General features: G+C 43.5%; 2 protein-coding genes across 2 annotated transcripts; one reads left to right on the top strand and one right to left on the bottom strand.

Moving 5' to 3' along the window:
* The first annotated feature begins 1,153 nt into the window (after nt 1-1,153).
* On the top strand, nt 1,154-18,073 carry BPHL (biphenyl hydrolase like). Its single transcript, XM_054815550.1, has 7 exons — nt 1,154-1,271; nt 3,337-3,440; nt 5,984-6,150; nt 10,076-10,229; nt 12,550-12,681; nt 15,250-15,373; nt 17,684-18,073. Exons 1-7 carry the CDS (start codon nt 1,174-1,176, stop codon nt 17,769-17,771), a joined length of 867 nt encoding a protein of 288 aa, XP_054671525.1. The 5' UTR covers nt 1,154-1,173; the 3' UTR covers nt 17,772-18,073.
* Nucleotides 16,422-20,855, bottom strand: LOC129202554 (tubulin beta-1 chain). The gene is made up of 4 exons (XM_054815549.1): nt 20,700-20,855; nt 19,927-20,035; nt 19,554-19,664; nt 16,422-19,331 (listed from the first exon to the last, which is right to left on the bottom strand). The coding sequence occupies exons 1-4, from the start codon at nt 20,754-20,756 to the stop codon at nt 18,271-18,273; spliced, it is 1,338 nt and encodes a 445-aa protein (XP_054671524.1). The 5' UTR covers nt 20,757-20,855; the 3' UTR covers nt 16,422-18,270.
* Nucleotides 20,856-24,431: the final 3,576 nt, after the last annotated feature.

Genomic DNA, 24,431 nt, shown 5'->3' on the forward strand with positions numbered 1-24,431 from the left:
CCAAAGTGCTATGGTGAACAAACGCAGTCAGGCCGCTCCAGAGGTGCCTAGCCCTGAGTGGTATGGGCACTTGCCAGACCAAAGCCCTTGGCCAGGGGATGAGTATTCTTCCCACAGGCAGGCACTACAAAAAATGTTGGTGAGGCAGTATTAATTCCTGCCTTAGGGGAGCTGCAGTTCCCAGAGACACCCTCAGTATCCTAACTGCCCCAGCTGCACAGGGAGCTTTTCTCCGGGCAGACCTGGAGTCACAGATGACCACCATGCCTTCTGTTTTCTCACAGTCCCTGGAGCTTCTCACATTATGGGCAGAGCTTGAGGTGCAGCTTAGGACCTGGTCCCTTGTATTGCCCAGGGCAGGGATCTTCATGCCGTGCAGACACCTCAGGCACAGGACGGAGGCGCTCACAGTGCCCTACTCCCGGACACAGCTACCGGTGCGGCCCCAGCAGGGCTGGACGCTGCTGTCCTCTCCTGAGGCAGCAGGAAACAGCAGGGCCTTGAGCCCCCGCCTCCTCCCCTCAAGCGAGGCATTACTTTCCCTTCAGGGGGTCGCAGGTGGGATCAGGGATCGCACTGCACGTGGGGAAAATGGCTTGTGAGGAGAGACCGACAACACCCACCTCCCGCCCCAGCGCTCTCACTCGGAGCGACAAAGACCCAACCCGACGCGTACATCCCGCCGCGAGGTGACCGTTAACCCCCGCCAGGGGGCGGGGCGCCAAAGCCAAGGCGCCAAACTCTCCACACAGCTACGGCCGCTGGCACACCGCCCTGCCCTGAGTGACACCGGCGTCCGCCAGTCAGAGCGTGGGCAACAGATGGGCAGTACCGCCTGTCGCGCCCCCCACCCCCAACGCCTCAGAGATGGTGCGGCGGTCCCTCCCGCCTCCAGCGGCCGGAGGGTGGCCAAAGCTCCCGGTGCCCCGCTGGCTGCCCTCAATCTCAGGGCACCCTCTCAGCGGGGCGACGGTAGTGCCCAGTGCAGCCCGCTGACGGGCACCTCCGGGCCCGCCGAGGCCGCGGCCTCCGCGCACCGGCACGGCCCGAAGCTGACCGGGCAGGGCGGCAGTATGCGCCGCCGGGGAGGGGAGGAGTGAGGTGAGGCGGCGGCCGCTCCGCCTTCCCCTCCTCTCTCCTCCCCTCCCTGGCGGAGCGGCCTCGGTGGGCAAAATGGCTTGGCGGAGCGTGGGTCTGGCCCTCCGGGCGCTGCTGCAGCTGCCCGCCCGGGCTGTGCCGCTCACGCCCCGGGGACCGGCTGCTTCCTACGGGTAAAAACCACAGCCGCTTCCTTCCCCTGCTTCCTCGTCCCTCCCCTCCGCCCGGGGCTTGCGGAAGGTGACATTTGACAGGCCTGGGTGGGTGTCACTGTGGGGGGAGGGGAGGGAGCGAACGAGGTGTTTTAGGAGAGTGGGGGTACAGTAGATTTCGGGGGATGACAAGGTGGGGACTCTGGTAGTACCCTGCTTCTGCGCTTAGGCGGGAAGGTTCGTCTCGCTGGGGAGGGAAGAGCTCTTTCCTTAGCTGCTTTCCCGGTGCTGCAAGGAGCTGTGCAAGCGAGGCTCCACAGCCCCTTCTCATCAGTGTCTGTCATACTCCTCTCTGCGAGTCCGTTTTACCCCTGCAAGGCAGGACGTGCTCTGCTTCTCAGCCGCCTGCCCATAAGGTGTTTCCCGGAGGTCGCCAAGGTTGCAAAGAGAATACATCTATGTAATATATATATATATAAAATACTGCTTATTCTGCAAATCCTATTAAGGAAAACAGACATAATACCATATCCCCCCCCCCCGCACAGATAAAGATTAGGTTGCATTGTAGCACAGCTGGAACAGAAAGGTAGTTCCCAGATTAAGCTCACTCCTACAGAGTATGAGGTGAAGTGTGGCCTCCAACAAGGCACAATACAAGACCTGCCTACTCTGCATCTGTACTGTCTTGGTAAACGTAGGCAGTATGTATCCAATACTTCTCAAAGAGCTATAAACCTTAACACTACTAATTCAGTTACAGAGTAGGGTGGGTGTTTTGTTTTAACATGGTTTCTGCTTATGCCAACCAATGCAAAATGCAGTCTTGATGAAAACTTGACAGAAGTGAAGTCACCACGTTGACAAGCATACTGAAGTGATTTCAGACTTGGTGTGGGGAAGACCAAATCTGTCTTAGGTATAGCCAGTTCCAGTACAGTTTCTCAGCACATTAAAAAAAACCCAACTCTTTGTTCTTAGTCCAGAAAGTATTGCAAATACTCTCTTTGTGAAATTCCTGAATTTCATTGGACTTTACACTGAGGAACAATCCAAGAATAGAAAAGCATCACAAACTCAGCAAAATTCTCAAACCCCTGATGTTAATAATTAATCTTAAAAAATGTAGAACTATGTAAAAAAAAATCTAGCATCTGAATCAGGAAAGCAGAATACACATCCCTTTAAATAAAACGAATTAGGTTGGTGAAAAGATCTCTTGCAACCATTAGGGCACAAATTTGAGAGAGCAGATGCAATGGTTTATACCGTTCAGAAGATACCTTCAATCTATGCTGCTTCTGCTTTCTGGCTAGGTGTTTGTATCTAGACATGGTATCTCAAGTTACCTCTTTACATTTATACGTATGTCTTGCTTTGTACTGAAGGTTAGTGGAGAGGTTTAAGGGTCAGGGCTGGGAGGTGGCCTATGCAGTCGGTTTCTGTGGTACTTCTTTTGGGAGTCAGTTTTTTGGGTCATGTGGTATTTTCCAGTTAAACATTATGTCCTGCTGAGATTACACTGACAGAAATATTATCATCACATTCATCTTCCCCACTCTCATCCCAGTGCAAGGTGGTTTTCATTGTAGACCCTATGGTTCAGGAAGAACCGTAACAATAGACTGTGGTCTCTTTGGCAGGTGGAGAGGCTCAGTTTAGCAATTACAAGGTGAACACCAGTTGTTTCAAAAGCTATGCTGCGACAGAATGAGGTTTCTCCTCTCCAATACATTTCTTTCAACACGTTTCTGTAGCCATGTAAAGCTGCTTTTATATTACCCTTGTGGTACAGTCAAGACTTTTTTTTTTCCCCTCACCTTTAACTTAAGAAATTTAACAAATTTTTGAAACCTAAATACAAATGCTACATAGTGGTTACAATTGAATACTTCTCTGCTCCTGACAAGTTTTTTATTTAGTCTTCTGTGCACCCATGAAAGGCCAAGTGACCTGTTTAAATCTCACTGTATTGTTCTTCATCTCTAGAAAAAGTAATTATTCTGTATTCCTTGAATGACCATGTAGTAATGAGAATTAACTGTCTGAATGTTTTCCTTTTTCTCTCCCCTTCTTCCATTCCTAGTACTTCAATAAAATCTGCCAAAATCCAAGTGAATGGAGTCCACCTACATTATCAGCAGACAGGAGAAGGAAGCCATGCAGTTCTTCTGCTTCCTGGGATGCTAGGTGTGGAGATTTTGTCTTAACTTTGTAGAGCAACCACCTCTTTCGCCACCTGGTCTCAAGATAGAATGCACAAAGCTATTTTGTAATACGTTCAATACCTCATTATGGAGCATTGTCAGTAAAATAAAATGCTACACATACAACATATAGGAAAGGACAGAGTTATTGCAATCAGTTAACTTTTAAATATTTCGTTTATCTCACCAGGCACTTTTTACACAATTTCTTGACTTGTGTAGTTACTCAAGGTGCAAAATAACAGGGGAAAAAAAAAAATCGGGTCAGCTATATTTGTTACACAGACTGAATTATGCATTCCTTTTTAGAAACCAGGTGTATTCCAATTGAATTAATAGACATAATGCAGCACTTGCAGCTTATTATCATAGTGAAAAAGGCACAGTTTAAACTTGGTTTTTGATTAAAAATATATTTTCATGTTTTGGTTATGCAGAGAAACATTGTTAAGATTCTCAGTGGCTTTTTGAGATGGACACCATGTTCTGCTAGCTACATGATGTCTGTGTATTGAGATCACTGCTTTTGATAACAAACTTTTCAAATTAACACAGGCTTTTTTTCTGGGTTCTTGCAGTTCTAAAGAACCAATCAGACTTACCGGCAGTTCATTGCAGGCTGTCAGTAGGACCATTATTGTGCTCAGAGTTGAGCTCATGCTTAGCTGAATTGCTGGATCAAGATAATAGAATGTCAAGAACTGAAGAGCAGAAAACATTTGTTGTTCCTGGCAGCAACATTTTCAACTCTTCATGAAGTGGTTCTTTCTTTCAAAGAAGTGGAGGGTTGAAAAAGTTAGTGCTAGGGATGCTTTAGTAGTCATATGTTTTAACCTGTTCACTCTAAACAGCTTTTAAAACTAGAAATCCTGTTGCCAATGCTAAGTCTTTAAATCAAAATAATGTATTTCTTCAGTTGTGAGTGATATTATTATTAGGTGTACATTGCTGTTGTTCAGTTAGCATTACTACGAACAGTAACAGGCTTAGTATGTTTACCATTGTTAAGTTTATGTTTAATATTTCTGGGCAACATATGTGGGTGAGCTTTACATTCTGATTGCCATATACTTCTTCCCTTTGTACTGACACTAAGTTTTCATTATTATCGTATGCTACTTACAGAATTAACAGACTAATAAGTGTGTCATGGCAACCAGATAAGTGCTTTTAGCTCAAAAGAATGGATTAGTCTCTAGGCTATTTGTAAACTACATTAAAACAAAACTGATGTTTCTCTAACTAGAAAAGTACTGAGAAAACACAGCAATCAGATATGCTTTCAGCCTTGTGGATTTTTTTTTAAATAATATATTAATATTTTTAATATTAATTTAATATTTTTAATATTTTTACAAAATATATTATAACAAGCATATGAATGATAGTGCAGAGATTCATAGGAAGCCTATGTAAGTATACGTGATTAATATTAATCAGGTTGCATTGGTATTTTTCAAACAACCTGATATTTTTCTTCTGACTCTAGTTAGTAATTGGTGTTGCAAGAGAGAAGAGATCATGTCAGGCTGTAGTCAGCTCATCATGGTGTGCTATATACAGCCTCTTTTATCATTTAGACCAGCTGATGGTATAGGAGGAGGTATTTGAGGACATATTTCTCCAAGTAAACAGAAAAAATCTTAAATGCCCTTAAATGGCCTTTTTAATATAATGATGGATAGCCAATTTGATATTTGATTTATATCACTTGAATATATTAGATCTGAACAGGTTTTAATCAAGTAGCTTCTGATACTGTTACCATATGACCATAATGGAAATGAGAAATAAATTGCAGTCTTCCCTTCATGCTAGTGTTCAAAGATAGCTTAGTGCAATAGACTGGAATAGTTCTTCTTTAAATCCTTTAAAGGTCTGAGCCATCAATAAAAGAAACTGTTCTGCATTAAACAAATGGTTCTATTTGGCTTATTTTGGTAACATACATATTAGAAAAATCAAAAAATAGAGTTTTGTGCTTTTGTGTCACTATTGTCTCCTCAGGCAACAAAGTATTTCAAGCTCAGCTCTAAGCACTAATATTCTCATAGAAGTGTTTTATCGAATCAGAACAACTGTCTCGCGCAGGGCTTTTCACCTTGTAGCTAGAGTCAGTATATTCCTCCCCTTTCAGTTTCATCTGTGCTGTCTAGATAAACAGCAATGACCATGCTAGTGCTTTAAATCTGTGAAAGATATATCCTTACTGATTCCAAGTAACTCAGTTTAAGATTCTGTATGAAAGTACCTGTGCAGAGCACAGGTTTTGATAAGCTTACGTACCTACCAGAAATGGTTTGCTCTGAGCATACTGCAGATAGTTCTGAAGATTTTTATTGTGGTACTTCCTGTCCGAGGGTTGCAATGGTTAGTTACAATTAGGGATAACGTGTATTTCAGTTGATGGATAATCTCTTTTTCAGAATTAAGATACAAGTTTCCCCAGGTTTCCATTTAGAGTATGTATACTTACTATGTATGTATTATGGTGGTTACTATAATTGAAAAATGATGATGTTTCAGGGAGTGGTCAAACCGATTTTGGACCACAGCTTAAGTGTATGAATAAGCAACTTTTCACAATTGTTGCTTGGGATCCTCGGGGATATGGACAGTCCATTCCTCCATCTCGAGACTTTCCTCCAGATTTCTTTGAGAGGGATGCAAAAGATGCTGTGGATCTTATGCAGGTAAATCTATTCTGAAATTTTATTATTTTTAATAAATATATATATTTAAAAGCTGTTTTCCTTAAATTTTGAGGAGGAAGAGTATTGTTAAGCATGTTGTTCCCAGCAGACAGCAAGTTATGCAAAAGAGCATAAAAATGAAGGCTTAAAACTGGGCAGATGTACACTATTCCAGAAAATATTTTCTTCTTCCATCTCTTCTGCAATATACATGAGTTTCAGCAGTGGGAATTAATTATGAAGCAATATGTTTTTATTCCAAGGCCCTGCCCTAAGAGGTTTGCAGCCAAGAACCACGTAAGTTTAGGTAAAGCGTATATAAAAAACAAAGCCTATGCTAAGTAGTTTAGCTGAAGGGATTACAGTAGTGAAAGGTTCTTAGAAAATTTTCTAGCTAATAGAATCTTGGCATTTTGCCTCAAGCAGCCCATTTCAAGAAACATTTGATTCTAAAAATTAACTAGACACTTTGTATTTTACAGCATATTACTGAAATAATTTTTGTGGTAAATTGAAGGGTTCCTGTGATCATACCAGATCTTCATAACTAATATAGCTATTACGATTATAAAGAAAATGACCTAAAGCTGTTATTACTTCTCCATCTTGCAGAATTTTTTATTTCAAATCTGTATTTGTCTTCCTCTTTTATTCCATCCTATAAATGCTAACGCTATTTTCTGGTTTAGTTTTAACTAATATTTTGGCTTTGTTATATTAAGCTATACAGTATCTTTGGCCATGTTAAGAAAGTTGGCAGAGCATTAAAATTCCAAAAATATGAGACAAGAGTTAGACAGTCAATCCAACTGCATTTCTGTAATAGGCAGTAACCGTGCAGAAACCCATCTGAAACTGGAAATACAGCCTTCCCGGAGCATTCTGCATAGCGAAACAAAATAAGTCTGACAGCAGAATCAGGATTAAGACACAGTTTTGCCCTCTAACCGTAAAAGCAATCTCTCTGCACCATAAATCACAAATTTCTTCTGCTACGCTAACAAAGAAAATAAAGATGCTGCCATGGATAGGTGACAAACTTTCAGTCTAAGTGCTTGTAACCCCCTTTCCTGCCTCTGCCCAAATACTAATAAATGCAAAATAGAGGTGTCCCCAAAGAGAATGTAGCAACACAGTGTCCAGTCAAACAGGACAGCAGCCTACCAGTCTCTAAAGCTGCCAAAACAAATGAGACATAGTATCCTGTTTTTTTTGGGAAGATGTTTATTGATAGAAGCATATAACAACAAATTATGAAAATCTTCCCAAGCGTGATAACTTGCTTCTATTTTAGCATAACATATACAGGATAGCACAATCCCAAAGAGTCATCCGAACTAGGATTTCCAGTATAACTCCTGCAGAGGGCTTTATAATGTATCTGGTTTGCCTACACACAGCCAGAAAACCCATCCATATAGGTGAGCCTTCAGAACCTTTATTCTAGGCTCCTTCAGATTCTGGTGTCTCTGCTGGAGCTGCGAGTGCTGCAAGGCTTCTGTCAAATAACAAAAGCTGAAATTCTGCAGAGCATTTAGCACCTTGATGCAGATGACACTGCTCTGTATGCGTTCTGTGAAGGAGTTTGCTTGAAATCAAAGGAGCAAATAAGTCCAGCTTGCTGCACTCCATCCCAATGTCTAACAATAGCAAAGGCCAATAGCGTTAAAACAATCATGGAAATAATTAGTGTTGATATTTAAGAGGTTCTTGCTCTTCAGAGCTACTGTCCTAGTGAAAGGATGGGCTTGGGCTTCTCCAGGTTTTTGTAGATCAGCTCAACCCTTACTTGTGGTGTACTCCTTGTGATCCAATGAAAGCATACAGTACAGAGTACTGTTGTATTGCAACTCATTGTTGTAAGTTACTTCTGTCGCAGCATAGGTGATCATTTGATTGCATTTCACAAAGGCCTGGATGGAGGAGTTGATTTCAAAAGAGATTTTGTTCACTTACAGGGTAAAGCCAGCACAAAATCACCCACAGAATTGAGCTGTGCAACCAGCTCTCGGGTTATTGCCAATGTTAGGTAGAGGCCAGTACTGTAAGTAAGTCAAGATTAAAGCAAGCAAACAGGCATACCATATCCAACACATCTGTTACGTCACACTGGGGTTTGGAAGGCTGCAAAGGATAAATTAAATTCCTCCTGCTGGAAAGGCATCCTGGGACAACCCAAAGAATGCATCAAGACAATGGCTAGTAAACAAGAGAAATACTGGAGGCAAATAGGTCTCAGTTGATGCATTGCCAAATAACCTGGCACGAAGAACAAAAATTTTAATCAGCTATTCCACCCATCAGCCGAACTTTGAGATCCACAATTTGCTATTGGTGGTAGGGGAACTGCAGCAGCAAAAATGTAAGCTTTACAAGCATCGCTGCCAACTCTTGAAACTTGCCAGGACACCAGTAACCTTTCAGTAGCACAATACTGAATGTTGGTCACAGGTAACTACGTTTTCAGCAGGCCAGGGCCAAGTCATGATCAGCTGCTAAAATTCAAGGTTCTCTTTTCTTGCTGTCAGCTCTTACCTTACACGTCCCTTTTCCCTTACCTTATTTTTTCTTCAGGCTTAGCCAAGTGAAATCTAATATTGAACAACACTACAGTAAGGTTAATACCAAGGAAGAAGCCAAAACCAGAAAAGCCTGAAAGCAATAGAACTGTACTAGGTATCGAGTTGACTGATAAAGCTATGCCGCACCTGAGCATCAAGTTTACAAGCAGGAGTAAGCTTCCAGACTAGAAACTGCTTTTTCTCTCTGTAGTTGTTTCATTGCCTGCATTTTTGCTTTCTTCTGGACTTCCAACAACAAACCACCAAGCACCAAAACAACTCATTCAACTAACTTGCTCTTTTTCCTCCAAAAGTACAATATCTTCCTTAATCACATCCAAAAGGCTTTCATTTCTAAAAGAAAAAAAAAAAAAAAGAAAAAAACCCCCTTTGAAACCTCTGTTTGTTTGTGAAAGAGTTCACAAACTGAGGCTCCTATATACCTCTTAACCACTAAATATCATCCCTGTACAACCTTGAGATGCATGTGCTCCTGAGTGCCTTTACCTTCCCCACTCTTTGCCCACTGAACACTGCACACACAAAATCCTCTCTCCTGTCTCTACCAGTAGCCCCCTATAACAGGTTGTGGTATCTGAGGAAAAAAAAAAAGAGTTTCAAATTCTAGTGGAAAGCGTTGTATAAGTCAGAATGAATTAAGGTCTTGGTTGACATGCTTTTTGCCCTGAGCCTTCCTTTTTGAGAAGGAGGAATTTCATTATTAATGTTTTGAATTGCAATTCACCATGAAGTAACATTTAAAATGTACACTTAAAAGCTTCAGAAAAATGTGAATTAGGCACTAAAATTTGATACAATCCTGTATAGCAAATGCTTTAAGCATTTTTTTGGTTGTTACAGAGCAGATTTTTTTTTTTTTAAGATCAGCTAGGATAAGCAAATTAGATCAGTAGATTCCATTTTTCAAGTCTTAAAGTTTTCTTTTTCTTACCTACCATCCCACACTGTGATAGTCTTTACCAACTTTATACCAAGAGAATCCACAGATTCTTGGTACCATCAGGCTCTCTGAAAAGGTCTTTACTGTCTGTTGTAAATAAACATTTCTTAATTTCAAGAGAGCTTTTTCAAATGCAGCAAGAATCTAATATGACTACTGCTGTTTCATTAAACAGTTGTAGAAAAATGGAAGAGCAAGTATAATTTGTTTTCTAAATATTTTATCTTTTCTTAAGTATTTTTACATATAGCAGGATAATTACACTTTCTAATTATTAAAGTTAACTATAGTTCAACTATGTAGTGCTGTGTCTAAATCTGTACTGTTAGTTTTCAAGAAATATTTGATATTTTCTTGTAAAACCAGCTGATGATTTGCATTTAACTTTATCGTACAAATCAAGGCACTGAAATTTAAGAAGTTTTCTTTGCTGGGGTGGAGTGATGGTGGAATTACAGCACTCATTGCAGCTGCAAAGTATCCAACTCTTATCCACAAGTTGGTTGTCTGGGGAGCAAATGCCAGCGTTACTCAAGAGGATGTGAGAATTTATCATGGTATGTACAAACTGAATATCGTATCCTAAAATATTTTTTTTCATTGCTTCTTGACCTAAGGATCTTAGTCATATAACAGCTAAGTGGAGACAGAGTTGAGGACACAATAAACCTAAAGAACAGGACACAAAATTCACCAAGTTGCTAAGTATAAGGACAGATTAAAGTCATAGTAAGAAGGTCCCTAACAATTACTCTAAGGATAATATAATGGAACTTTAAAAAAGTCCTTACCAACAGCTGCTGAAAAGCATAAGAGCTTATCAGTAGTTTTCAGAATGTAAAATTTTTGTTGTTGTAACGAGTTCCTAAAAATAAATTGCAAATTCTACTACTGATCCCAGGCTTGATTTCCTTTCTCACATTTTGTGCAACCTTTAGACAAGGTCCACAGAAAAATCACTGGGCTAGCACACAAGTTTTGGCTCTAGGGCCTATATAATACATAGACAGTAAAAAAACAAGCTCATAACTTACCATTTGTGCTCAGGAAGTAAATGAATCATTCAAGTAAATGTCCCAGGATGCCTTTCTAATTTGCATTCCTTTAAGTTAATTACTGTGGTTACAAAACCTTTGCAAAGAAAAGAAACATGGGATTTCTGATCCTTATTCCACTCACATGAAATAGAATCTGGCCATTTGTCACTTTAAAGGAAAATAGCAAAAATTGCTAGTGAACTCATGAAGAAACCTTATCTCCTTTTGAAATTAGAAATTTAAAGAGTTAACCATGCAGACTCTCAGTACATGTAACCCAGTATAGCTTCATTTAAGTGATTGGAGTTTGGTTTATACCAGCTGTGAAATCTGACTGTCTCACTTCAGCTAAATTACAGGTGTATGTATTGCACATGTGTATTTACCTCACCTATACTAAAGCACTTTTGGTAGCAGTGGTAGTAGTATATTTTTTAGTTCAGTAAGCAAAAAGCTTTTTAGGTCTGTAAGAGTACTGTTTTATTTCTTTACATGCTTTTATATGTATGAAGTTTTTATTACATCAGTATGAAATGCATGTTAGTATCAGCCAACAGGCTAAAATGTTTAAAAAACAAAAAAAAAAGAAGTCTTACTTTACATGGAGCACCCACAGCAGTACTAACCTTTGGCCTCTTCATGGATTGGTGCTTCCAACATCTCTCTCTGGGCGACAGAGCTCAGACAGTAGCATCACAAGCCTTCTACAACTGGCTTATCAGTGCGTCTCAGCTGCGAGGGTTTGGTAGGAGAGAAAGGTGTTTATTTGGTATCTTCAACATTGGCTTCCTCCCTCCACCACCTTTTTAAATTAAGGCCAGCCACAACAATAAAACAGTAGACTCTATAAGGGAAATGGCTGTTCAGTAACAGCTAGCCTGGGGTGAACAAACTCATTTCCAATCAGATGCTGTTATAAAACACTTTCAGTCACTGCTGTCATGCTCATTTGACTGGACAGGTTCTGTTTGTTAACACCTCACTCCTTTCTTCCCATAATTTCCATTTGAAACCAATTAAAAGCTTTGCTAGTGGCATATATTGGTCTTTGATGATTCAGTACTTTTCAGGTCTCTCAGGTTCTCTGCTATGCCAACATTGTTTTGGGATTTATCGATAGAAAGCTGTACAGCTGAAATATAGTTTAGTGAAAGTCACCCTTGTGGATATCTGGTTTGTGACTGGTACTGGAAATTTTAGGGGAAAAATAGGTAAATCTGATAAGTAATGACAATGTCAGATTATTTGTACAGCTTTAGCCAGCCTGCCATGAGTCACAGGACTCTACTAAGTAGAGTTGCTTGTTTTTCTGTAAGACTATGGCAAATGTACCATGATGTCAGCCTGCTGGAATGCCTTAGTAAGAGCTTCCTTCCTCTGAATACTGCTAGGAGCCATGGAAGAACTTCCATCCATGAGCCAAAACAAAAGGGTGAAGGATATAAAAAATAATTGCCAGCTCTAGCACACTGTTATAAAACAGTCCCCTTTTTATAAATAAGGTATCTCCTTGAGCTCTTCTTCTGCAAGCTCTCCAGAAATACACATCAGAAGTTTTAGGACTGAGTCCTTTGATAATTATTCTTTTTCCTGTTGTTCCTTGTGACCATAATAAGATGGTCTTCTGCAGCTCAGAAAGACTCCAGCAGAGATTGTAAAAAGTACTTTTTCTATATCCTTCCCATACTATGAATTATTTAAAACCATTCAGTGCAGTTTCAAGTTTGAAATATACATCTGTGGTCTGGTTTGAAAACGTACTCATATTAGGTGTTGACAGTACTGGGTAATATCTTGTTGCTGGAAAGGACTTAACATATTTCAATGTTATTTTATGTAGGCATCCGAGATGTTTCAAAATGGAGTGAAAAGGTCAAGAAACCACTAGAGGAGATGTATGGACATAAGTACTTTGCAAAAACATGTGAGAAATGGGTAGATGGAATATCTCGCTTTGCTGAAAAATCAGATGGTAAGGCTTTTACAAAGTTAAACTGAAGCAATTACAGTAGCAGACAGTTCTCGATAAAAAAAGTGTAACAGTACTCCTAGCAGCCAGTAAAGGAAGGCCTGCATATGGCATTAAAAGCTGGATCTGACTCACACTCACGAATAAAGCAATTACTTTGTAGATGGTTCACAGAACCGGCAAGGTACAGGAGGAAAACACATTTATGGGAAGCATTAGCTGGTGAGTGTCTCCTCTTGTTCCACCACAAATCTACATTATTAAATCATTGCTTTTGTGCAGACTGAATGGGAGGGATTCTGCTCAAGCTTTTTTCTCGTCTTCTCTCTCAGCATTGAAGGATTACCTCTTGATGACATTGTTAAGATATCCCGAAAGTGAGACATGTTCATTCCAATTTCTGCAAGCAGGAGCTAAGGCAGTATTTCAAACCTAGTAGCATATGAGTTAAAAAAGAAGGAAGTTCAGATTTTGAGAACTCAGGATTAACAAAACACATTTTTAAAAGCACTATTGACACAGTTTAGGTGTTTAAAAAATCCAAAAAAAATAGTTAAACTAGACCATGTAATTATTAAATGCTTATTTCTGAAGATATCTGCAATTACTCTACATAGACTTTTGCAGACAAGGATACCATGAATAATAACTTACAGTTTTGTTTTAATTTGGAGGAAAAGTGGTTTTAATTTGCCTAAAGCAGAAATACATAATATATAAAATAAGGAGTCTGTAATTCTCTTATACACATTTTCCTGTACCTCTCATAATGAAAGACAGGAGGTAACATATATTAACAGGCAGCAGGTACTACAAGGAAAACATTCCTTCATTTCATATTTTTTCCATAAAGTTTTGCACGGAATCAGCAACATGGTACTAGAATTTCTCCCAGTAGAGTGATGTAACAAATAATGATCAGATTTTATTTTACCCTTTCTAGAATGCATCTCCTTAAAACTAGTTTATTCTTAAGTCCAGAGCTCAGACTGATGAAACTCTGGCTGTGACATCCTTTTACTGCCTGCACACACCTCAAACGCTATGAGAAGGTCTCACTGTGAAAAAGAAGCCACCTAGATACATGTAACAAAGAGCCTGAATTACCTAGATGCTGTAACTGGGTCAGATATTGGGAGAAGCCTAACATTTGCTAAAAAAGATGAGCAACCATCAGACTGCAGGTTTTCCCAGGCTTAGCTTGGGGAGGGTGACTTAGACTATAAGCAGGCCTCCTTGGAATTAAAGTTAAGACACACTATGCAAAAGGTGCAGATATGGCAAATACAAGAAAAGGGGTTAATAAAACCCAGCAGAGATAAAAGGATGACAGCAAAGCCTTTGTTGGTCAAAAACTCAACTCAAGCTCTTTTTAAGCAATAGACTATTTGCCCTAAATGGGACAGCTTTTAGTGTGAAATGCCATAAGAAACGAACTTTTTAAAGGTGCCAGCACTTAATGAAACTGAATAAGTTGCATAAAACTGCAAAATTCAAGCTGTTTCTTGCTGTTCTGTGTTTTTGGAGTAAATATAATCTAGTGGTTATAGTACAAAACAGTTTTAGGACTGGAAAGTAGGAAATAATCATTTGACTGCCAACTATGACCTTAGGTAAATAACCTAAATTTACTTGTTACTTATCCTGAAAAACAGTCAACATTTGGGCAGGTGTTTGAGGACTGTGGGTGAAATGTTCTAAATGAAAATATTTAACTGGTGGAACTGCAAACTAAGACTGTATAAATAACCAAACAAATGGAAAAACTCTATGAAACAGCCTATGACTTCAGAGCTAAGAAAAGTGTGCGTATATCAGCTTTAATTGTACAGCTGTTGGTAGAAGCAAGGAGACAACTACAAATAGGAAAAAGTTAGCTCAAAGATAAATGGAACATAAAACTCATGGAGTATGTCTTGCAAGAGTATGAGAAGTTAGGCAATGGGTTTGGAAACTAGGTTGCTAAGGGATGAGGAAAAAAGAAAGGGAAAAAATAGAAGAGTCTTTAAAGAAAAGCATTAAAATTACTTCTAGTGAGATTAAAGACTAGTAAACATAAAATTATTCTTGAAGTTCTGTAAGATGAACCTTTGAATAGTTGTAGTACGATTTGCAAAGGGTCTGGAAGGTGGAACAAGCATGAGTACAACCTAAGTTAACTTGATAAAAGTAGCAAATCCGGTAACCTGTCAACCAATGTAACAAAATGTAGCATTAACATGAAGGCCGCGAGACACTAAGGCTGGAAAGAACAAAGCCCAGGCAGAGAGACAAGAGTTTGCTTTCAAGAGTCAAAGAGAGCCTGGGGGAAACGGGGGACAGAAGTCCTTCATTCGGTCTATCCGTTTGTGCTTGTATCCATTAATGAAGCAAATTTCAGTGAAGTAACAGTTTGGAGAAAGAAATGTTAATTATAGTTCTGATTACATAGTTCTGCGGATTAATTGCATGCTATCCACAAGGAGAGGCAATAGCTAGAACCCAGTGGAGTTCACAGTCCTTTACAAAAGCAGTTTTGGTCTTTCATACTATTTTAAAACAAAGTGTGACCTTCATTTATTTTCTCCCTAGGTAATATCTGCCAAGAGCTGCTGCCAGATATTAAATGTCCCACATTTATAATTCATGGTGAGAAAGACCCTTTGGTTCCACAAGCTCACGCAGAATACATTCATAAGCACATCAAAGGCTCTCAGTAAGTTATATGATGGAGTATTTATAAATCATTGTTGAAGAAATGAAGTAGTTCAAACCCACAGTGTAAAAAAAAAAAAAGTATTTGGACAAGTTGTCTCTGTCAAAGACAGAGCTATTCTAGACTTTCCTAGCAAGTTACAATGCAAACACTGTGCTGGACCTCTTGTGTTATAAAATGTATAATATTTTTATAAGCTCCTTCCTAAAGTCCTCCAACAGAAACTAAGGTCCTTTTCCTCTTTCCCCACAGAATCACTCCTTAATATTTATTGAAACAACAAAATTTCTTCTCTGGTTCTGTTATGGCCATTGCATTCCTTTTGCTGCAAGAGTCTTTGTTTCCGTCCCATTCGGTAAAGCAGTGAACTTAGATGCTATGGACAGAGAGAGCATAGGATACTGATATTTGCTCTGCCTTGTTGATGTGAACCACCACCTCAAAGACTTTGTTTTTCCAACTGCCCTGTGAATTTTCAGTGTTTTTTGAGAGAAGCAGAATGAGAAAAAAAAAAAGTACAACTATGCTCAGAGATATTACTTTATAAACAAGAAAAAATCTCAGGGCACCATCTGCTTTGTTCAAAAATTCCAGAAGTAGTAAATTAGAAAAAGCTTTTGCTGATTGTAGTGCAGATACATTGCTTGTTTCTCTCATGGGAAAGGAGTATGCCATCATTCTGTAGTTGAGTTAGCTGGCATTACAGTGGCTTAAAAGCAGTAGCTAATAGCATACACAGTGCTATAGGTTTGTGCATCTGTTTGCTGTTTCATCTTTGAAGAAAGAGACTTAAAATTCAGACAGAAGTGCTGGAAGAGTTGGGTATGTTCACACACTATCGCTCTTTTCCCCAAAACAGCGCTTATCACCACCAAAAGCAGAAAGATCTGCCTTGCTGTAATGAGGCTTAGATGTCATGAAGGCAACATAGCCAAGTATCATGGTTTAACCCCAGCTGGCAACTAAGCACCATGCAGCCACTTGCTCACTCCACCCACAGCAAGATGGGGGAGAGAATCGGAAAAGTGAAAGTGAGAGAACTCGTGCGTTGAGATAGAGACAGTTTAATAAGCAAAGTAAAAGCCACACACAAGCAAAGCAAAACAAGGAATTCATTCAGTACTTCTCACCAGCAGGCAGGTGTTCGGCCATCCCCAGGAAAGCAGGGCTCCATCACATGTAATGCTTATTGGGAAGACAAACACCATCATTCTGAACATTGCCCCCCTTCCCTCTTTCTTCCCCCAGCCCCTTATATGTTGAGCATGACATCATATGGTTTGTAATATCCCTTTGGTCAGTTGGGGTCAGCTGTCCCAGCAGCGTCCCCTCCCAACTCCTTGTGCACCCCCAGTCTCCTCGCTAGTGCGGTAGTGTGAGAAATGGAAAAGGCCTTGACTGTGTAAGCACTGCTCAGCAATAACAAAAACATCTCTATTATCAACACTGCCTTCAGCACAAATCCAAAACATAGCCCTGTCCTAGCTACTATGAAGAAAATTAACTCTGTCTCAGCCAAACCCAGCACACAAAATATCAAACAAGATGGCTTTAGCCCTGTTGAAACTGCTTAGTATGTAGTAGGATAAAATAATTTAAAGATTTCCCATCCCCATATATAAAGGAAAAAAGTGTTAGAAGTACATACTTGATGTATAGTTTTTCTCAGATAAAAAGCAATGACAAATAGCATTTCAGGCTTGTCACACATCAGTATTACAAAGATTTAACTTTCTTCACAGATACTACTTTTAAGCTTTTGTTACAGCTGAAGAAGTCCTGATTTCCCTTTTTACCTTAATAGATGACTCAATGGTGTTAGTTTTGGATTGTCTTTTTGCAGAAAGATTAGACAAAATTCAAACACCAAGTTTGGTGGTAACAAGAAATCTACATTTCTGTAGTGATGTCTTCAGTGTGTTCACTGCCCAGCACAACCACTGTTCTCAGAGAGGCAAAAGAGCTCAGGTACTTCACATACCTTTCAAAGATGCATCCTGCTCACACAAATTTTGGAATGTCATCATCTTTGCAGACCACCAGAAAGGTCCCTAGAAACTGAGTCTAGGACACAAATTTGTTTTAAGCTTAGTTTATCTTCCCCAAAGTGGGGCAAGTAGCATGCTTGTTGCTTCAACTGTTGCTGTGGCTCACATTCTGAGTGACATGCATAGGGATAGTACTTAAAACAAGAGCTACTTCAGTTTTGTACTGGGGTAACCAAGAGCAAGGAAAAGGCAACAAATATTTTAATTATCTATACTGACAGAATATAATGTATATTCAGTGTTTGATTTTTTCACTGTTAAGGTTGCTTCTGATGCCAGAAGGAAAGCATAATCTACACCTGCGTTTCGCAGAGGACTTCAACAGACAAGTAGAAGATTTCCTACAGTGACTAAAACTGTAAAACAAGTTAGATGTTTGTGCTTGCCTTGTTTAGGCATTTTAGTTGGCTTTCCATTTTCTTTCAAGTTACAGGTAGGTTTGAGTCCTGTAAGAAAAACCATGAAAGATATTTGCATGAGAAGTATACATTTTGAGAATATGTAAGCCTCATTGGATCAGACCGCACCACTGTGCCGCAAGATTTCTGACATGTCTTTAAATTTACTTCTGGCCACACGGGCCATATAGCTGTCTGTGTCCAATAGAAGTGTTAAGAAAGACAGAAAACATGATCTAGAATACATGCCTTTATGTGCTCTTAACATTAAAGGACAAAAACATTGTAGTAACTGGGATTCAGAACTGTTACATTGAGAAATCTGTCAAAGTTACAAGTGCTGAGAAGATAATTGGGTACACAGTTTCTAGAGAACATGCTTCACCACCACTATCGGAAGTCATTCAGTACACATGCCTGCTTTACAGAAGTTCCTTTGATACCAGGGGATTTAAGCCTCATCCTCCTCTCCTTCCTCTTCAAATTCCCCCTGCTCATCAGCAGTGGCATCCTGGTACTGCTGGTATTCGGAGACCAGGTCATTCATGTTGCTCTCAGCCTCCGTGAACTCCATTTCATCCATGCCCTCGCCGGTGTACCAGTGCAAGAAAGCCTTGCGCCGGAACATGGCCGTGAACTGCTCCGAGATCCTCTTGAAGAGCTCCTGAATAGCCGTGCTGTTGCCGATGAAGGTGGCGGACATCTTGAGGCCGCGCGGGGGGATGTCGCAGACGGCCGTCTTCACATTGTTGGGGATCCACTCCACAAAGTAGCTGCTGTTCTTGTTCTGCACGTTGAGCATCTGCTCGTCCACCTCCTTCATGGACATGCGGCCCCGGAAGATGGCGGCCACCGTCAGGTAGCGGCCGTGGCGGGGGTCGCAGGCGGCCATCATGTTCTTGGAGTCGAACATCTGCTGCGTCAGCTCGGGCACCGTCAGGGCTCGGTACTGCTGGCTGCCACGGCTGGTGAGAGGGGCAAAGCCCGGCATGAAGAAGTGCAGCCGGGGGAAAGGCACCATGTTGACCGCCAGCTTGCGCAGGTCGGCGTTCAGCTGGCCGGGGAAGCGAAGGCAGGTGGTCACGCCGCTCATGGTGGCCGACACCAGGTGGTTGAGGTCCCCGTACGTGGGAGTGGTCAGCTTCAGGGTGCGGAAGCAAATGTCATACAGGGCCTCGTTGTCAATGCAGTAGGTCTCGTCCGTGTTCTCCACCAGCTGGTGCACAGAGAGGGTGGCGTTGTAGGGCTCCACCACCGTGTCCGACACCTTGGGGGAGGGCATGACGCTGAAGGTGTTCATGATGCGGTCGGGGTACTCCTCCCGGATCTTGCTGATGAGGAGGGTGCCCATCCCAGAGCCCGTGCCACCGCCCAGCGAGTGGGTCAACTGGAAGCCCTGCAGGCAGTCACAGCTCTCCGACTCCTTCCTCACCACATCCAGGACAGAGTCCACCAGCTCAGCGCCTTCCGTGTAGTGCCCCTTGGCCCAGTTGTTGCCAGCCCCACTCTGACCTGCAGGGCAGACCAGAAGCAAGGTGCCGCGTTAGCGCCCCGGGGAGGAACAGAGATGGTGCCGCTTCTCCTGCCCCATGGGCATCCCCACCCCTCGCTGCCATCCCCGTCCCCACCGGGCTGGTGCCACTCAGGTCCCCCAGGTCACTTGCATGCTCCCTCTGAGCCTCTTCCGCACACTGAGCTCCCACTTCGGGAAACCTCCATCCCACGCTCACTCACCAAAGACAAAGTTGTCCGGCCGGAAGATCTGTCCAAAGGGGCCGGAGCGCACGGAGTCCATGGTGCCGGGCTCCAGGTCCACCAGGATGGCACGGGGGACGTACTTGTTACCTGTGGGAGGAACCAGCACTGGCGTTACAGCCCCGCAGCCAGCATCACAGGAGCCCTGCTGTGCTCCCTTCCACCTCCCTGTATTTCACTGGAGTGACATGCTGTCTTGATCAAGACTACTGTGTTATCAGAGCCATTCTGAGAACAAAGCTCTCAGAGGCTTCACTGGCAGATGACAGCTCTTGTTCAGGGATTTTTCCAGCCTCAATGAGCTGGCATGAATCCCCCATTTAAGGGCATGTGAGGAAGCAGACACACTTACCAGCAGCTTCATTGTAGTAGACGTTGATCCTCTCCAGCTGCAGGTCACTGTCCCCATGGTAGCTGCCTGTGGGATCAATGCCATGCTCATCGCTGATGACCTCCCAGAACTAGAAGAAATTTTTGGAAAAGGGCAATTGTTAACCACAGCAGCTGGTGCCAATCACACACCCCAGCACAGCCTGTGCATGCCGTGGCCCTGACCACTCCCTCACATGGCAGAGCAGCTGCCTGGGAGGAAGGTGAGTCAGTGCAGAAGGGCTTCCCTGGCAGCAGCAGCTGAATTAACAGAGGGCAGACAGGCAGCTGGAGCACCAAAATGCAAGTTAATTATTGTATAGCTTTTATCCAAAGGATAACAGTCCTCAGGTATCACAATTTGGTGGTCTGCCATTGTCTAGCAGTGATTGAAGACCCTCTAGCCTCTACAAGAAGATGGCAGCACCTCCGACACCCTCGGGGGCTATCCGTGGCACTGAAACACCTCTTTCCCTCCCGCAGGAGCAGGTGCCGTGGCTGCAGAGGGGCGAGGCGGAGGAGGGCTTGCCGCGGCTGCCTGCGCGGAGCCCGGGCACATCCCAGCCAGCGCCCAGCGCCACGGCAGGTCAGACCGGCGGAGACAGGGCGCACGGGAGCAGGATCCGCGATGCCTTCGCAGCCCCCGGACCGCTTTTCATTCAGGGACAGGGCTGCGTGCTACCCGCGGGGCGCGACCCTGGGGCCCTGCACCCCCCCACATAGGGAAGAGCACCCCCTCCCCGCGCCGGCCCGTACCTTGGCGCCGATCTGGTTGCCGCACTGCCCGGCCTGGATGTGCACGATCTCACGCATGGTGCCGGTGTCTGACGCTGCCCTGCTGCCGCTAACGCCGCCTTCTCCGCCCGATCCCGCACTTGCCGCTGCAGCAGCCGCGCCCCGCGCCGCGCCTTAAATCGGGCGCCGCGCCCCGCCCCGCCGGTGACGTCATGCGGGAACGGCGCGGAGCCAATGGGCGCGCGGCGGCGGGGCGGGGCTGCGGCATTGTCTCCCGCAGCGGGGGGTGGCGGGGAGTCCGGTCCCGGTCCCGGTCCGGCGGGTCCCTCCGCAGGCAGAGCGCGGCCGGCTTGAGGCGGGGGAGGAACCTCGCCTTCAGCCGGTGGGAGAATGGCGGAATGGGACAAGGCGCGGCGCGTCTGGGGCTGAAAAAGTGGAAAAAAGAAAAAAAAACAAAAACCCCCAACTCCCCTTTGCAAACCTGTCGGAGCTCGTCTCCATAGCATGCACTGCTATGTTTTAGTAGCACCCTCAAGCGTGTATTTCTAGGTCAGGCCTACTTAATCACGTTTTGATAGGTTTTAGGCACAAGAATCATCTTTCCATAGCTCGGGCACCGAACCAAGGGGGGACTGAGTGGCGCTGACGGAGCCCACGGCCACCTTGAAGCAGCGCAACCCTCCTTCAGATAGCGCGGCCATACCTGCGCGTGTGGGGCTCTGATTTCAGGAACACAGAGGGCTGGCATGAAACTTCATGTGGCTACTAAAGAATGGCTTTTCCTGGGAGTGGTCCAGCAGTGATGAGAGTTTGAACACCCATGGAAATGGCATATCTTTTTTTCTGTAAGTGAAGTTATGTTCTGTCTTACCAAACACCTACCATGGACCTCATTTTGGAAAATTTTGGATCCTCCTCCTAGCATCTCTGCTTGTTCCCCCGTAGAAATAAACTAAGTACTTGCCAGATGACTAAGGGAAGAGGTACAGTTCAAGCACAACAGTGAAAATAACATGTTTAAACCAACCGAGATACACACCTGTATCTACACTGCTGCCGTGGAGAATATCCAGAATAAATTTCAGCAGGGTCTAGAATGGATTGTGCAGAAACTATTGAACTTGGCTATAAAACATTAATCAATTCAGAGCTGTAAATTTTTCAGTAGTGAAAGTTTCTTTGCCACGCAGCCGGCCAACCTAGCAAGGACAGCTTTGTGCTAGGACCAGGGAAGAGAGATGACAACCCACAATCAAACGAGGAAGTGGTGGAGCAGATTGGCAAGGAGGATGCAAAAACAAGGTACCTCGTATTCAGCACAGCAGAGCTGGAAGGCGTCCACCTCAAGCACAGTGTGGAAGTGTCGAGGGGACAGCATGGCAGGGCAAGCTCTCACGCTTTTCCCAGGCAATCAGCAGGCTGGGGTGCCTCTCTGAAGTGCCTCTACACTAACACACGCAGCACGGGCAATAAACGTGATGAGTTAGAGATCTGCGTGCAGTCTCAGGGCCGTGGTCTCACTGGGATCAGAGACATGATGGGATAGGTCATATGGTCGGAGTGCTGCGATGGAGGGATCCAGGCCCTTTAGGAAGGACAGGCTGGGAAGGCGAGGAAGGGGAGTTGCCCTTTGTGTGAGAAAGCAGCAGAAATGCGCAGAGCTCTGCCTGGGGGTGGATGATGAGTCAGCTGACATCTAAAGGGTCAGGATTAGTGGGCAAACTAATGTGTGCTATGTTGTGGTGGGTGTCTGCTAAACAACTCCTGATTGGGAAGAGAAGTAGGCAAGACCTTCAGACAACTGGAAGAAATCTTGCGTTCACAGGCCCTACTCCTTAAGATGGACTTCGACCTTCCCAAGATCTGCTGTAGGGACAACACAGCAGGGTACAAGCGATCCAGGAGTTTTGTAGCGTGCGTTGGTGATAACTTCCTGACACAGATGATCAAGGAGTACAGAAGGGAGACACTGCTGGACCTGATACTTACAAGCAAGGAAGAAGTGGTCAGGATCGTGAAGGCTTGGGACAGCCCTGGCTGCAGTGACTGTGTAATGGTGGAGTCCAAGATCCCGATAGAAGGAAAAAAGGCAAATTGCAGTATCACAGTTCCTTGGTCTTCAGGAGAGCAGACTCTAGCCTCTACAGTTATCTGTCTGGAAGAATCCTATGGAAGATGGTCCTGGAGAGAAGAAGACTCCAAGAGAGCTGGTTAATTTCCAGGGATCACCTCCTCCAGCCTCAAAAATGGTCCAAGCCAACAATCAAGAAATCAAGCAAAGGTGGTAGGAGGCCTGTCTGGATAAGCAAGAAGCTCCTGAGTAAACACAAACATAAAAAGGAAGCATTCAGGAGCTGGAAGTGGAGTCAGGTGATCCAGGAGCAACATAGAGTCACTGTCCTAGTGTGCAGGGCTAGGGAAGGGTTAGGAAAGTCAAAGCAAAGGATGTGAAGGACAGTGAGAAGGACTTCTACAGGTCCATCTGCAGCTAAATGAAGTCTAGGGAAAGATACGGACCCACTGCTGAATATGGCAGGGGACGTATTCAGTGACAAAAGGACATGGAAAAAGCTGAAGTACTCAATGTCTTCTTCACTTTGTTTTTCACTATTAAGATTTGCCCTTAGGGATCACAAGCATTTGAGACCTCTTGGGAAGTCTGAAGCAATGAAGACTTACTCTTGGTAGAGGAAGATCAGTTCGGGGAACATTTAAATAAAGTGACTATATACAAGTCCATGACTCTTGATGAGATGCACCCCTGAGTGCCAAGGGAGCTGGCAGATATCATTGTGAGGACACTCTTGATAATTTTTGAAAGGCCAAACCAATTTGGGAGGTTCTCAAGGACTGGGGAAAAAAAAGGGTGTCACTGCTAACTTCAAGAAGGGCAAGAAGGGGGATCCAAGGAAATACAGGCCAGCAAGCTTCACCTCAATTCCTAGAAAGATGATAGAATGAATTTTTCTATAAACTATTTTGAAACATATTAAGGTCAAGAAGGTGACTGGGAGTAGTCACCATGAATTTACAAAGGAGCAATCATGCCTGACCAACTTGATAGCCCCCTACAACAAAGTGCCTGGCTTGGTAGATGAGGCGAGAGCGGTTAACATTGTTTATTTTGTTGAGGCTTTTGAACTGTCTCCTATAACATCCCCATACTGATGAGGTATGGCTAGATAAATGGACAGTGAGATGGAGTGAAAACCAGCTGAACTGCCAGGATGACGGGCTTGAGATCAGCAACACAAAGTTCAGAAGCCAGCCACTGGTGGTGTAGTCCCGTGATTGATCCTGGGGCCAACAATGTTTAACATCTTCAATACTGACCTATATGGTAAAGGAGTGCACCCTCAGCAAGTTTGCTGATAATAGAAAACTGTGAGGAGTGGTTGATAGGCCAGAGGGTCGTGCTGCCATCCAGAGGGACCTTGACAGACTGGAGAAATTGGCTGACAGGAACCTCGTGCAATTAAACAAGGAGAAGTGCAAAGTCATGCGCCTGGGGAGGAACTACGCCAGGCACCAATCCAGTCTGGGTGCCACCCAGATGGAAAGCAGCTTGGCAGAAAAGGACCTGGGGGTCCTGGTGCGCACAAAGTTGAACATGAGTCAACAATGTGCTCTTGCAGCAAAAGTGTCCAACAGCATATTGAGCTGCATTAGGAAAAGCGTTACCAGCAGGTTGAGGAAGGGGATCAGTTGTGATGAGACACATCTGGAGTTTTGCATCCAATTCTGGGCTCCCCA

The sequence above is a fragment of the Grus americana genome, chromosome 2 (assembly GCF_028858705.1).
Source record: "Grus americana isolate bGruAme1 chromosome 2, bGruAme1.mat, whole genome shotgun sequence".
NCBI lineage: Eukaryota > Metazoa > Chordata > Aves > Gruiformes > Gruidae > Grus > Grus americana.